Consider the following 15,257-nt stretch of genomic DNA (forward strand, 5'->3'; position numbering starts at 1 on the left):
TGTTTCTACATTGTTGGAAATTTAAAATTACTCATTATTAAAAATTATATCAAGGAAAATGATGCTCATATTGCCAACATATTGATTTACTCTTATTTGAAAGTTTCATTTGATTCTTGGAAGTATATAAGGGTTCTTTGGTGATAGGAGTAAACAATGGATATTTGAGCCACAGATAGGAACAACAAAGAAAGTGTCACAAACAAGCTTTCGGCCAACAAGGTCTTTGTTGTGCCTATCTGCAAATCAGTATCTCTGCTATATGGTGGGTGGCAACTTTCCTTTTCATAATATTGTTATATTCCATCCCGGACTTTCCACTGTTTTATTCAATGGATTTTTGATATTCACATTACAAGAATGCCACAAAAAATATTGCACATAGAATTTACTACTTACGAAGATAAATATTTTATTCATGCCATTTACAACAGAATTTTATAAGTCTACATTATATACACATTGCAACAATAACATAGAAAAATCTTTCTGAAAATAGCGTTGAAGGATAAAAAACACTGATTCAACAATAAGAACACTTTCTGCAGAGTAGGAGTCACATTATTTACTGAAAAACAACTGTTTAGGATTTGTACTGTGATAAAAATTAATACGACAATGATGTGGAGTATTTGCATTGTCACCTTCGCCATGCTGTTTATCTGTGTACACTCCATTATTCTTGCGGCCTGGCCTCAATGGAATCTCCATAAACATTTGCTGCAAGATACAAAGTGTGAATATACCTGAAATCCAATAGAAATATTCAACATTAAAAGGCAAAATAGTTCAACTCGACAGTAGATGCAATTTAAGTGGAAGCTGACAGGTAACAACATTCTACAAACTTCTGCACACAGCCAGTGCAGTAAACGTAATATGCAGAAGATTTCTCTTATCATGCACTAGAAAAATAAACAACGTCTCTCTCTCTCTCTCCTCTCTCTCTCTCTCTCTCTCAATTTTTTCCTGTAAAATAAATCTACTTAACAAAGAAACTGAGATAATCCACTTTTTTCTGCCAGTTATTAATCTACACACACTTCTGTTAGTTACTAATTTCAGTCCTCAGTTTGCTTTACTTATTATTGACATATGTAAATTCTGTCCCTGTTTTACAAAATGTGGTAAATGTTCACAATTTGATACCTATGAGCTGATCTGGGTGGTGGGAAGGGGCGAAGATGGAAGTCGACTTATCTGTATAGGGGGGGAGATGGGGAGAGAGGGGGGGAGATGGGGGGGGGGGGGGGGGGGGGAGAGAGAGAGAAAACCCATTTAAAGTATACCCTGTGTTCAGTTGTTATTGTAATTTGGTCTCACTGGCTACTGCACAAGAGAAATGAACATCTTTGGTCACTGCAGAAGATTTCTACATTCTACAGTGGAAAAATACTCAAATTGGTAATGCTAGCTGGAAAAAGAGACAACAATGTGAATGACTATGACAATCCCAGCAGGATCAACAAATACATTCTGAAACAAAAATTCCACTTGTGTATGGATTACTCCAATTTCAACTCCATCTACACTACATGCTGACCCCCCATCCTCTCACCTTCTGCCCCTACCACCCATTCATTAAATTTTGAAACCATGTTTGTTAACAAACTTTTGAGCCATCAAAGAATAGATACCATTGTGATTGCTACAGCTTTGCTTATGAAATTGATGCAAGTAAAATTTCCGTGTCCAGTTTCACTTGTCAGTCAAAATTTCAGTTACTGCCTGAATCAGTGCACAAATGTTTATCATTTTTTGTGATTTAAACACTGTGTGACCTATAAATAAACGCTACAGAGGTTTTCAACAATGTTCTGACATTAGTGCCTGGAGGAAACTGGCTAAGGTAGAATTTTCAAAATTTTTAGGTGTGTCCACTAATGAGAGGCTACACTGGAAGCAACACATTGATGGTCTGCTGAAAAGTCTGAGTTCAGTTACGTATGCTATTAGGGTTATTGCAAATTTTGGTGATACAAATCTAAGTAAATTAGCTTACTATGCCTACTTTCATTCACTGCTTTTGTATGGCATCATATTCTGGGATAATTCATCGTTGAGTAGAAAAGTATTCATTGCTAAAAAAATGTGTAATCAGATTAATTGCTGGAGCCGACCCATGTTCATCCTGCAGCCATCTATTTAAGGATCTAGGGATCCTCACAGTATATATATATATATATATTCACTTATGAAATTTGTTTTTAATAATCCAACCCAGTTCAAAAGTAATAGCAGTGTGCATAGCTATAACACCAGGAGAAAGGATGATCTTCACTATGCAGGGTTAAATCTGACTTTGGCACAGAAAGCGGTAAATTATGCTGCCACAAAAGTCTTCGGCCACCTACCAAACAGCATCAAAAGCCTGACAGATAGCCAACTAACATTTAAAAATAAATTAAAATAATTTCTAGATGACAACTCCTTCTACTCATTGGCCGAATTTTTAGATATAAATTAAGGGCGGGGGGGGAGAACTTAAACATTAGTGTCATGCAATATTTTGTGTAAAGTAATATCTTGTACAGACGTCTTTTATTAACCTGACACGTTCCACATCATTACGAAGTGTCTTATTCATGATCTATGGAACAAATATTAATCTAATCTAATCTAATCTATTGAGGTGTATTCAGCCTCTTGTTTTATCTAGTCCTGTTAACACTGTATACGTTCTGCAAGAACACATTACTGAAATATACAATATTTTGTAATATGTAGCATGGCATCTCTGTGAAGTTTTCACTGTAACACCATACAAAACATACTATCCTTATTTGAGTTTTTGTATATTATTCTGTACAAATGCCACAACTGTTCCTAACTCATTCTTACACTGTATATTTGTTACTATTATTATTTATTTTTTAATTTCTTCATTCTGAAATTTTGTACTTGCATGATTTATCATTCTGTTTACTTTTCTTTCAATAAGTCCAGTGACTGGAGGAAAGCACAAGTCACATGTCTACAAGGAGGATAGCAGAATAAAAACTACTGTCCACAACATCTGGTATCATCCTGTTGTAATATCTAAGTACATATTCTGAGCCCAAGCACAATGAAATATCTGAAACAGAATGATCTCCATGCCACCTGGAATCAATTCTGGAAACAGCAATCACAAGAAACCCAACTCCCCCTTTTCTCGAATGACATCTTGAAAGCCATGGAACATCTCAGTTAAGACGATGCAAAGTCTTTTTCTCTTAAAGAAATCAGTGGATCTGGTATAATGTCAAAGCTTGTTCAGTTAAGTACAGGTCTGAGTCGAAACAAGGCCCCCGGAGTAGACAACATTCCATTAGAACTACTGACGGCCTTGGGACAACCAGTCCTGACAAAACTCTACCAGCTGGTGAGCAAGATGTATGAGACAGGCGAAATACCCTCAGACTTCAAGAAGAATATAATAATTCCAATCCCAAAGAAAGCAGGTGCTGACAGATGTGAAAATTACCGAACTATCAGTTTAATAAGCCACGGCTGCAAAATACTAACGCGAATTCTTTACAGACGAATGGAAAAACTGGTAGATGCAGACCTCGGGGAGGATCAGTTTGGATTCCGTCGAAATGTTGGAACACGTGAGGCAATACTGACCTTACGACTTATCTTAGAAGAAAGATTAAGAAAAGGCAAACCTACGTTTCTAGCATTTGTAGACTTAGAGAAAGCTTTTGACAATGTTGACTGGAATACTCTCTTTCAAATTCTGAAGGTAGCAGGGGTAAAATACAGGGAGCGAAAGGCTATTTATAATTTGTACAGAAACCAGATGGCAGTCATAAGAGTCGAGGGGCATGAAAGGGAAGCAGTGGTTGGGAAAGGAGTGAGACAGGGTTGTAGCCTCTCCCCGATGTTATTCAATCTGTATATTGAGCAAGCAGTAAAGGAAACAAAAGAAAAATTTGGAGTAGGTATTAAAATTCATGGAGACGAAGTAAAAACTTTGAGGTTCGCCGATGACATTGTAATTCTGTCAGAGACGGCAAAGGACTTGGAAGAGCAGTTGAACGGAATGGACAGTGTCTTGAAAGGAGGATATAAGATGAACATTAACAAAAGCAAAACGAGGATAATGGAATGTAGTCAAATTAAATCGGGTGATGCTGAGGGAATTAGACTAGGAAATGAGACACTTAAAGTAGTAAAGGAGTTTTGCTATTTAGGAAGTAAAATAACTGATGATGGTCGAAGTAGAGAGGATATAAAATGTAGACTGGCAATGGCAAGGAAAGCGTTTCTGAAGAAGAGAAATTTGTTAACATCGAATATAGATTTATGTATCAGGAAGTCGTTTCTGAAAGTATTTGTTTGGAGTGTAGCCATGTATGGAAGTGAAACATGGACGATAACTAGTTTGGACAAGAAGAGAATAGAAGCTTTCGAAATGTGGTGCTACAGAAGAATACTGAAGATAAGGTGGATAGAGCACGTAACTAATGAGGAGGTATTGAATAGGATTGGGGAGAAGAGAAGTTTGTGGCACAACTTGACTAGAAGAAGGGATCGGTTGGTACGACATGTTTTGAGGCATCAAGGGATCACAAATTTAGCATTGGAGGGCAGTGTGGAGGGTAAAAATCGTAGAGGGAGACCGAGAGATGAGTACACTAAGCAGTTTCAGAAGGATGTAGGTTGCAGTAGGTACTGGGAGATGAAGCAGCTTGCACAGGATAGAGTAGCATGGAGAGCTGCATCAAACCAGTCTCAGGACTGAAGACAACAACAACAACATATGTGTAGGGACAGTAAGAAATCTTTTTATTTGTCAGTGGTTTGTCATACTCAGTATTACTTACAGACAATTTTTGTCCTACTTTCTTGTAAATTTTGGTATTTGTTTCTGATAACTTATTTTTGAAGTACAATATGTTCTTTACTTTTCTCTCGTTTCATTGTTTTAAATTGTTTTGTTGAAAATAAAAATATATCTATCAAGTATGTCACATTTATTGCCACCAGTCTCATATTCATTTATGTCATCACAAAAAAGGAAGTGTTATTTACGCAAAACCTAGTAATATAATCAATTACAGAAAAAAATAATTCTGTGGTCATGCATCTGAAAGTTTGTCAAAAGAAAGCTTCACCGTAACTTCAAAATTTTTGGAGGCATTATTCCATCGAGCCTGCAACTCTTCACATTATCATTCTTTTCTATTTTCTGAATGATGTTTTCCATAAGAAGCTATCATACTACTCATGCAGCTTGGTATAAATCCTTATGTGAGACAACAGTGATGTCTGTGTGTCACCACATATTCTGTGCTATCAGTGTCTGATACAAGCAAACTGAGTAGACACATTCTGATCTGTTTTCTCAATATTAAGTCCCCCATTTCAGTGTTTTCATATTTATACTATGTACTAAGGAAATACATAGTTTAATTGATGCACAGCATTAAAGACCTCTCAAAAACATGTTATTCTGGCATGATTTGATCTCAGGGATGGTGGCACTTAAAACTTTTACCAGAATAGATTTCAATAAAATGAGGCTATTTTCATTTGATATCACATCTCAAGCTATAGTTCTTTATGCAGGAAATGAAGTGTCCTGTTAAGATTAGATGGGAATTTCAGCTTTGAGAAATGTTCAACGACTACTAGTCACCAATATCAGGAAACTGCTTCCCCATATTTATATTTTTTAAAAACACAAAAACAAGGAAAACTGCTGATTTTGGATTATTGTTTATACAAAAGTTTTCTGTCCCTATTTATGGGTATCAAAGAAATTTGTGACTGGATTGTTTATTCTTTGGCAGGAAGAATGAAGTATGTTATCTTCGGTGGTAAGTCAATGGCAGATGTAGAAGCAACTTCAGACTTGTCGCAGTGGCTTATGTTAGGACCCATGTTGTTCATCTATATTAGTACATATAGAGAGAAAACATTATTGGTAAGAATCCCGACAAGTTCTTGACTGATTTACTTCCAATTTTGGCACATTACTCCCATAAACATTGAGAAGGGCATACGTTTTAAATTTTTTGCAAACAACAATGTACAGACTAAAAAAGAAAATGTGCTGTGCTGTGCTATGAAAATGTACGGTTTTGTTTCTTTTCTCACAGGCAGTTTCAACTACAATGGCATGGCATTTCAACTATTAGACAAAAATTTTCTCCCATATATACTGTTCACCTGTACATACTTTTTAACTAAAAATTATGAACACAAGAATATGCTGTTTGGTTTTCTTCTTCACAGTTAGTTTTATCACAAAACCTGTGTATTAGAAGAATTGTATTTATGACTTATCAGCTTACAATCAGAATACTACAATGAAATCTGAATTGTCCTAAACTTTTTAATGCTTCCCATTCACAAGTTAAAACTATGTGAAAGGGGAAGTCAATTATTAACTGCAATTTAGTTATATTTTTGTTTATTTCGGTAGTACTGTCATTTTACGTTTATGATGCATGCTTTGTTTATTTTTTGTTATATCTTTGCAATTTTCAAGCTGCTAGGTTAGTTTCATTATCACTGCCATGCTGCTAATCATGGCTGCTCCGCTGTCTATTTCCACCAAAGAAGAGCCATGTTCAGTGATCTGTTGGTTGTGGTCGGAAGGTGTATCAGTGCCAAAATTCATCGAAGACTTTTGGTACAGTACCGGAACAGTTTTTTACCACAACGGAGTGTCTACAAACGGACTGAAAAATTAACTATTGATGAAGTGGCACATCATCAGCAAATTAGTCCCGGTTCTGCCTATGAAAACATCCACAACAGACTTGGGTTTCATGAAGTTTATGCAAGATGGGTCCCATAACAACTCACACAGTTGCATAAACAAACGTGCTTGGACATCTTTAAAAAAACATGTGGATCACTATGGTAATGAAGGGGACAACTTCTTAGATATGATCATTACTGGTGACGATACATGGATCCATCATTACAAGCCAGAGAGCAATCGGCAGAGTATGGAATGGAATCATCCAAATTTGCCGTGCAAGAAGAAAAAGTTCAAGACCCAACCGTCCGCAGGAAAACAGACACTTACAGTTTTTTGGGATGCACAAGGTCCAGTACTGGAACATTATGGGGAAAGGGGCACAACAATAAACAGTGTACATTACAGCGAGATGCTAACTGCCAGGCTAAAGCCAACAATTCGAAGCAAATGCCAAAGATTGCTGTCAAAAGTAGTTGTTTTGTTGCACAACAATGCCCGTCTGCATACTGCTGCCCTCACTGTTGAAATGCTCCAGAAACTCAAATTTGAAGGACTGGATCATCCTCCATGTAGTCTCGATTTGCCCCTTCCGACTATCACTTGTTTGGTCCACTTAAATAGGCATTAAGGGCGGTTGATTTGCCTCGGGCAAAGCAGTGAAAGAAGTGGTGCATTCCTGGCTCGAAGCTCAACCGAGAACCTACTTTTATGAAGGCATCCAGAAGCTTGTACAATGATGGAGCAAGTGTGTTGAAACACAAGGAGACTATGTCGAAATATGATGTTCTTGTAAGTTTCCCATTAAGCTTTTATTGCAGTGTCAATAAGCAAGGTTCAAGGTCAGACATTCAAATACATTGAAACGCATTTACAATCTGAGTGGTTTTTGCATGGTCAGTTGTATGTATATTCTGAAGTTTTGTGGTAGTATTGAGTACAAAAATTCAGAAACCATTAAAAACAATAAAAACCATAAATGAAAACAAAATACAGGTCCAGTATGATTTAAGGGAACTTATACCATTCCTCCTGCAGAATGTGTACACGTTCAGGAAATAATGACTGAGATGAGTAGCGATCATGCACCTTCTCCTCAAAGTAGACCACGAAGAACCATAATATTGGTATCTGGTTATTGTGGTGGCCAGCGGAAATGTGAAAATTCATCCTTATACTAACAAAACCAATCCTCGATGATGCGAGTTGTGTGAACAGATGCCCTGTTAGTTTTGGAACACAGCATCACGATTAGGGAAGAAACGTTGTACCATAGGATGGACCTGATCAGCCAAAATGGTCACAGAATCCTTGACAGTAATCTGCCCACGCAGAGTACACATCAGCCTCATGGAGGACCATGATAAGGCTGCCTAAATAACCATCAAATCCCACACTGTTTCCCTCTTGGCAGCAATCATTCTGCATTGTAAGCTTGAGACAGCATATACCAGACAAACTTTGATGGAACTTGGAAGCAGTGTGCAACGAGACTCATCTAACCAAATGACTTTCTTCCATTGCTCCACACACTACATTTTATAGCTTCAGTGCCACATTTTCCTGTCACAGGTATTCACACCACTAATGACCAGTTTTTGAATCCCAGCTTCCCTGCAATTCCTTGCTAACAGAGTTCCCTTCATGTTGTTTTGGTTATGACATGGTTTTTGAGTACAACATTCAGTTCTGCAATGACTTTTACAGCTGCCATCATATTTTTTGTTACAGTCCTCTTCAATGATTGTCTGTTATGATCACTCGATGGACACTCCTGTCTGCGTTGTGACATGGCGGATGGTGGTTTTCAGCTTTCACTGTATGCAGTATATTCCTTCAATTAGGTGTCTTTGAAATACCAAACACTTCAGCTACCTTGGTCATGGAAGCACCCACCATATAAGGACCAACAATTTGCCTACATTCAAATTCATTTAGCTCTGCTACAATGCACACACAAATACAAAGAACACTGTTGTCACCATGACTGACAGTTGCAACATATTGAGAACATTCCACAGATGCCACTCAAGGTCAAATACCACAGCTCAACCTGCAGGTTTGACTAGTGCCTGCATTTATGTTCAACCATACATCTCTCGCAGTGTTTCCATATTTTTATCTAACCCAGGTATTTCCAATTCCCATACACATTAGCAACTGTGAAGCAGGTTCACTTGCATTGTATATTAATGACCTGGTGGACAATATTACTGGTTACTTCAGACTTTTTGCATATCAAGCAGTTATCTATTATAAAATGATGACTGCTTCACACACGTGAGAGTTTTGTGGTGTTCTATAGCACCATGACCGCCTCTGGCTAAACACTGCTGTGAGCCATGTGAACATGGAGTAGAGATGGTGGCAGCTGCTGATACTGACTGAAGTGAAATCTCATATGAGTGCAGTTACAATTGGGAAGGGTAAGTTTTCTTCTTGTAGAAAAGGAACTTGGGATATGAGTGAGGGCAGGGGGGTTGGGTTCTACTGCCACACAAAGCAACATTCCCGATGATACTGTGCCAGAGGTTTATCTGTTTTGAGTTAAAAATCAGGATTCTGGCAGTGTTGTGAAATAAGTTAAAACAGAGGAGACCTCCAAAATGCTCAAGAATGAACAGAAAAGTAATGTTAGCTTATTTCATCAGAATATTAAAGGGCTGAATAATGAGATAGGAAAGCTTCTTGTCTTTTCAAAAAATTTAGAAAGCTCTGAAAAGAATGACACCCTGTGCCTGTTTGAGCACCACATAACCACGGGAAAAGGAGGAGCTGTTACACATCGTGTGAGACTAATTCCCTTCACAAACACTGAGGAATTGTAGTGAGGATCAAAACAGTCTTGTTCAAAAATGTACCATTTTCCCACTACATGCAAAATATCACAAAACACATCCAAATAACGAACACTTTTCAGCAGAACTGACTAGGGTATTCCATATGTCATGCACAGATCAACAGATGTTCGATGCCTATTACAGGTTTCTTTATATGCTGTTCAGTTAGGTTTGTGATATGCCCAGAGAAGTTTTTACCTGCTGCTGTTCTTTTGGTATTTGTTCATATTGTACTACTACATAGATGTAACCATTCACTACATTACAGAACGCAAGCTGTATGTACATTTAATTTTTGGTGTGTTGCTGTTGACTATGGTAAACTAAACATTTGTGAAACATGACCACCACCACCCCCCCCCCCCCCCCCCCCCCCCCCACCAGTAGGGCCGACTATGGCTCTCCATGGTGGCACTATACATCTGAGTTTGAAGAGGCTGTACACCATGTAGCAGAAAAGGAGGTAATTGGTATGAGGAACAAAGCAGGCACAATGAGTGTGCATCACCAAATGTCTGGCATATTCTGCATGAGCAGCTGCTACACCTATACCACCCCCAGAAGGCACAAGCAATGAAGACACAGGATTTTGCATCACAAGCCCACTTCCGTTAGTGGTTCTTGAACTGTTGTGTGGACGAGTCCCAATTCACGTGGCAGATCCTTTTCATGGATGTAGCCAAATTCACCAGAGAAGGTGTTCTCAGTTCCAGCAACAGCAATGTGTAGGCTGATGAAAACCCACATGTTGTGCACCCCCATGGCTTTCAGCAATAATACAGTTGGAACATTTGGGGAAGATTCCCAGATGGGCATGTGACTGGCCCATACATTGTTCTACAACATCTCACATGTGCTGCTTATTTCCAATTTCTTGAGGGTGAATTGCATGGGCTCTTGGAAGATGTGGCACTGCACATGTGTCAAAAGATGTGGTTCCCATCATCTTTTAAGTGCAGTCTGAGATTATCTTGACTGACAACTTGGGCAACAGTGTATAGGTTGTGGAGGCCCAGTCACTTGCCCTGCACATTCTCCTGGTTTGAACCTGCTAGATTGTTAGCTGTGAGGACACATGAAAGTCTTGATTTATGAGATAAGGTATTCAAAGATCTATTAGCATGGGTTATGATTGTTTGGCTTCTGGTGGACCACAGATTCGTGGTTGTGTGTACTGAAACACGGTATGGAGCTACCGTATCTGTGTTGTCAGTGATGGTGACATTGAGCCCTACTTTTAAATGGAAACAGACTATAAGTAGTACAAATCAGACAGAGATGTGTGTTTTGTATTTTGCATGTAGTATGAAAGCAGTAAATTGCTAGACATGAGTCCCTAAGCTAAACTTTGGGTGTGGAATAATAGAGAATTATTGTGAAGATGGTTCAATGAAACCTCTGCCAGGCACCTAAGTGTGATTTGCAGAGTATCCATGTTGATGTACATCTGTCTAGGAACTATCAATGTGCTCTTGGGGTGGTCTTGTGGCCAGTAAGACCACCAGATATGTCCCAGGTAAAACATGGGTGAAACAAACTCTTGTGTCAACTCAATCCCAATGTCAGCATCCAGGACCCAAGAGATTGAGGGCCATTACAACAGTAGTGTGCCAGTTTTCCTCAGCAGAGGATACAGCAGGTTTATGACACCGCTCCAAACCTCATGCTTCCAGGCCAGAGGGATGCTACATCATGACGTAAATGGGCTCATACAGCCAAGTTCTTTGTAAATTTCACTCTGTTTTGTAGTTACTGAAATAACATCACATACTTTCTCATTGAACAAGCAGAGTTAGCTCTTTTTGCGATGTAACATATGGCGAAGAAATAATTAATAATGTGAAAACTTCAATATTTTTAAGTGTACATACTGATGAGAATTCAGACTGGAAAAAAGGGAGAGGCACACTTTGGATCTCCTATAACAGCTTAGTTCATCCACATTTGCACTTACAATCACTGCAAATGTTAGGGAGGAACAAATCAGTAATTTGACATATTCTGCATATTTTCACTGAACTATGTTATATGGAACACTGTTCTATGGTATCTTATTGTTAAGAAAGAAAATCTTCATTGCTTAAAATCAAGCTGTAATAACAAGTGGTGCTCAGCCAAGATCATCTTATAGCCATTTCTTTAAGTAGCTAGGCATTTTGATTACTGCTTTATAGCATATTTATTACCTTATGAAATTTGTTTTAAGTACTCCACTGCAGTTCAAAGGAAGAAGTGGTGCACACTGCTGCCATCAAAATTTTGATCACTAACTCAGTGAAGTTAAATCTGACAACAAACAGAAAAAGTTTCTCCTTGACAACTCCTCCTGCTTCATAGAGGGATTCCTGTTTGTGCAATGTTTGAAAGCTGATGGGTAGGAATCACTAACTTATATCTGACACAATTCTAGAAGTTTTCCCAGTATATTGAATATTCTCGGAGGTTTCAGGATTGCAGCCATGTCATGTTGATTTCTTGTCACTACATTTCGGCTGGCAACTGTTCAACCACCTTCAGGTGAGTGTCTGTCACTGGAGACTGCTAGTTCATTGTGTCTGTCTTATAGCAAAATACATAGCTTTAAAGCAAAAAATTTGGCCCCAGTGAGATCCTTTTGGGATTCAGCGATTAAAGAACCTGTGGAAATACGTTGAGCACATGATCTTATAAATCATGTCAGTGGCTTTCAACTGGACAAGGCTTGGGACCCAGTGATCTCTCTAATTTCTTCTGGAAGACAAGATCTTATTCATAATTACACATCTAGTGACATGTGATATTATTTTAGTGAGCACAAGTTCCGACAGAAGGTAGACATGTAGTTTCACCTTTACGCATGCACATGTGCACCAAAGGTGAAATAGCATTTTCAGAGGGCCTGGATTTCAATAGAAGACACACTTGCAATGGCTGTCAATGTGCATGTGTGTCTGTGCCAATTTTTGCTAAAAAATCACCCTTGTAAATGGTCAGTATGCAGCCATATGTAGATATGAAAAGTGTTATGTGAACATAGAATAACTTGTTCCATATCATTACAATTAATCATACGAATGATCCATTCAACATGACACTAACTAACTAACTAGTTAGTACTGCTGACAGGCACTACCTGCTCTCACCCTTGCAACAGATGGGTGCCTGTCATCCTAAGGGCTGAGTGATCTGCTCTTCATTTGTAATCTTCCCCAAGCTATCCACCTCTCCTCCATGAGGAATTAACTGTTAGTTCCGAAAGCTACGATAGTGCTGTTTACTTTTATATGTTCTTACTGGCAGTACTGAAATTTCACCTTTTGAATGTTAGCACTGCAAGAAATGGACCCTCTTAACTTTATTGAACAAGATATGCTCAGTGTATAATAAAAAAATTAGCTCAAATGGATTCACTTAATTTTACATAATTGGGAAAATGGTGTCATCACTTGTCAATCTTCAAAAAGATTATTTGAGAAGGTGAAAGAACATTTGGAAACAAAAGTGTCTTGAACATTTTTAATTGATTCAATTATACCTCCTCAAATCTAAATGCTCAGTTTGTAAGATACTTGCAAATACTCACTGTGTAGGCAGTTACTTTTGCCACACAGAAACATATTCATCTTGTGTGAAGGAAGACTATCAAGATGATAAGTTACAAAAGTTCAAAAGTAATACAATCACAAATGGCAAGAACAATTTAATACTTACAAGTCCATTATTCAGGATGTGGAACCTTAGATCCAGTAGGTGGTGATAAGATTGGTAGCCCTTCCATGACACCTGTATTCAACAAAAATGTGTTTCTCGTTGTGTTTAAGCCCATTTGGTGTTGTTGGTGGTGCTGTTGCTGTTGCTGCTGCTGCTGAACCTCAGGGCCTGACAGGAAAAAGTCGTGCTAAAAAAGAAAGAGAATATGATGGATTATTAGAAATTGCTTCCAAAGCCTTTAATATATATTTTATTACAATAGTTTAGTCTTCTCCATACAAATATGTTTAGTTAATCTGCTGATGAAAAACTGAAAAATTGAACAAGCAAATTTCACAGAAGCAGAATAGTTTATTTGGAACAGGTAGTGAATACAGCTTTTTAGAGCAAAAGGAAAAATAATTTCTATTTTCTGGTTAAGAGCTGTACATGTGTTTTTGATGAAAATTAAAATGGATTAACCCCCCCCCCCCCCCCCCCCCGGTGTGCGAGCATTTCCTCCCATGTTCCATGTAATGTTTAAATTATGTCAACGTGGGTAATATCACAAGTGAATGCAATAAACACGCTGAGTTGTGCCATAGAGATTATTAGTGCAATAATGCTTTTGAAATAATATTACATTCAACACACTTGAATGCTCCGAGAATTCTTACAGTATTTAATTATGCACTGCAAAGTAAATTTTAGTATGGTGTAAAACAACTGTATTAATGAAAAATACAGTCTCATATACACTGTATATACATATATAAACATACAGTCCCATGTATCTATATAAAAATATAGTCCTCAATTTTTTTACAACATGATCATTCTTGTAGTACATCTTTTAGAGCTGGCTACTGCAACACTGCCCCATTGGGCAAGGGCACATCCAGAGGCCCAACATATTTTCAATTACCAGACGACTATTGCATGTGTTCTGTGACGTTCAGTCTGTTTGAATATCCTATCTGCATGCATCTGGCCAGCATGTCTAATCTGCTGTGACAAAAGCAGTGCATCAAGTTTGATTGTAAATGTGTCCCTCCTGTGGAATAACCTGAGATGATCCAAAGAATTTTTCTACAAAGATTGAACACCAACTATGGAGGGTACAACAGGAAAATGCTGTTTGAGCTTCAAGGCCAACCCCAACGCACAGCAGAAGCTGTCTACCAAACAGATGCATGAATTACAGTATACTGCTAATTTTTACTTTTTGACTCTCCCACTACAACTCAATGAAACAATTTTTGTGCTACACACATTTCGCCTTTATTCTCAGCAAGGGATCTTCAGTGGCCTGGAAATGTACACATTTTTACCATTTAGTTTAAATTTTGCGGCACTGTACCTATTGGTTGTAAACAGTTCTGGAGGCTGGTTTTTTCTATGACATAGTAATATTTTAAATTCTACTTACAGGTTGTATGGATGATTTTCTACATGTTATGTTTCTGTTCCATTTTTGGTGGTGTTCCTCTTCTCATAATTGCCAGTTGGTTTTTTTTTTCACATTCCACAGTACTAGGAACTGAACACTTGTTTTGATGCAATGTTTTGGTATGTTTAGCCAACTGTCTGATGTTATTGCCAACTTTTGAGTGTAATTTTTGAGAGATCTGTGATCTGTTTGTTTACGAATCCATGCATGTCTGTGAAATAGTATTTGTTTTGGTGAGCTTTTTATTACTGCTACTTTTTTTGGCTGCATGTCCAAGAAGGATGACTTATTTTATCATTTCTTTCATTAAGTGCAGTAGGGAGCTGGTACTGATGTGTGTTTGCTCATTTATCACATTTTTGTTTTCAGTGATGGGTTCCTGGATCTGAAAGTTTCCTTACATTCGGTTCAAATGGCTCTGAGCACTATGCGACTTAACATCTGAGGTCATCAGTCGTCTAGAACTTAGAACTAATTAAACCGAACTAACTTAAGGACATCACACACATCCATGCCCGAGGCAGGATTTGAACCTGCGACCGTAGCGGTCGCTCGGTTCCAGACTGCAGCGCCTAGAACTGCACGGCCATTCCGGCCGGCC

General features: G+C 38.2%; 1 protein-coding gene across 2 annotated transcripts in view; it reads right to left on the reverse strand.

The window, feature by feature from the left end:
- Positions 1 to 311: 311 nt before the first annotated feature.
- The window catches only part of LOC126334838 (Golgi-specific brefeldin A-resistance guanine nucleotide exchange factor 1), a 290,716-nt gene continuing 275,770 nt past the window's right edge, over positions 312 to 15,257 (reverse strand). The window contains exons 33-34 of one of the 2 annotated variants that reach the window (XM_049997502.1): positions 13,228 to 13,414; positions 312 to 720 (exon numbers count right to left, since the gene is read on the reverse strand). In XM_049997502.1, the coding sequence (XP_049853459.1) occupies positions 13,235 to 13,414 (180 nt within the window). In that variant the 3' untranslated portion in view covers positions 312 to 720; positions 13,228 to 13,234. Of the gene's footprint in view, positions 747 to 13,227; positions 13,415 to 15,257 lie in introns of both variants that reach the window. The other variant, XM_049997501.1, reaches the window with a different exon arrangement.

The sequence above is a fragment of the Schistocerca gregaria genome, chromosome 2 (assembly GCF_023897955.1).
Source record: "Schistocerca gregaria isolate iqSchGreg1 chromosome 2, iqSchGreg1.2, whole genome shotgun sequence".
Taxonomy (NCBI): domain Eukaryota; kingdom Metazoa; phylum Arthropoda; class Insecta; order Orthoptera; family Acrididae; genus Schistocerca; species Schistocerca gregaria.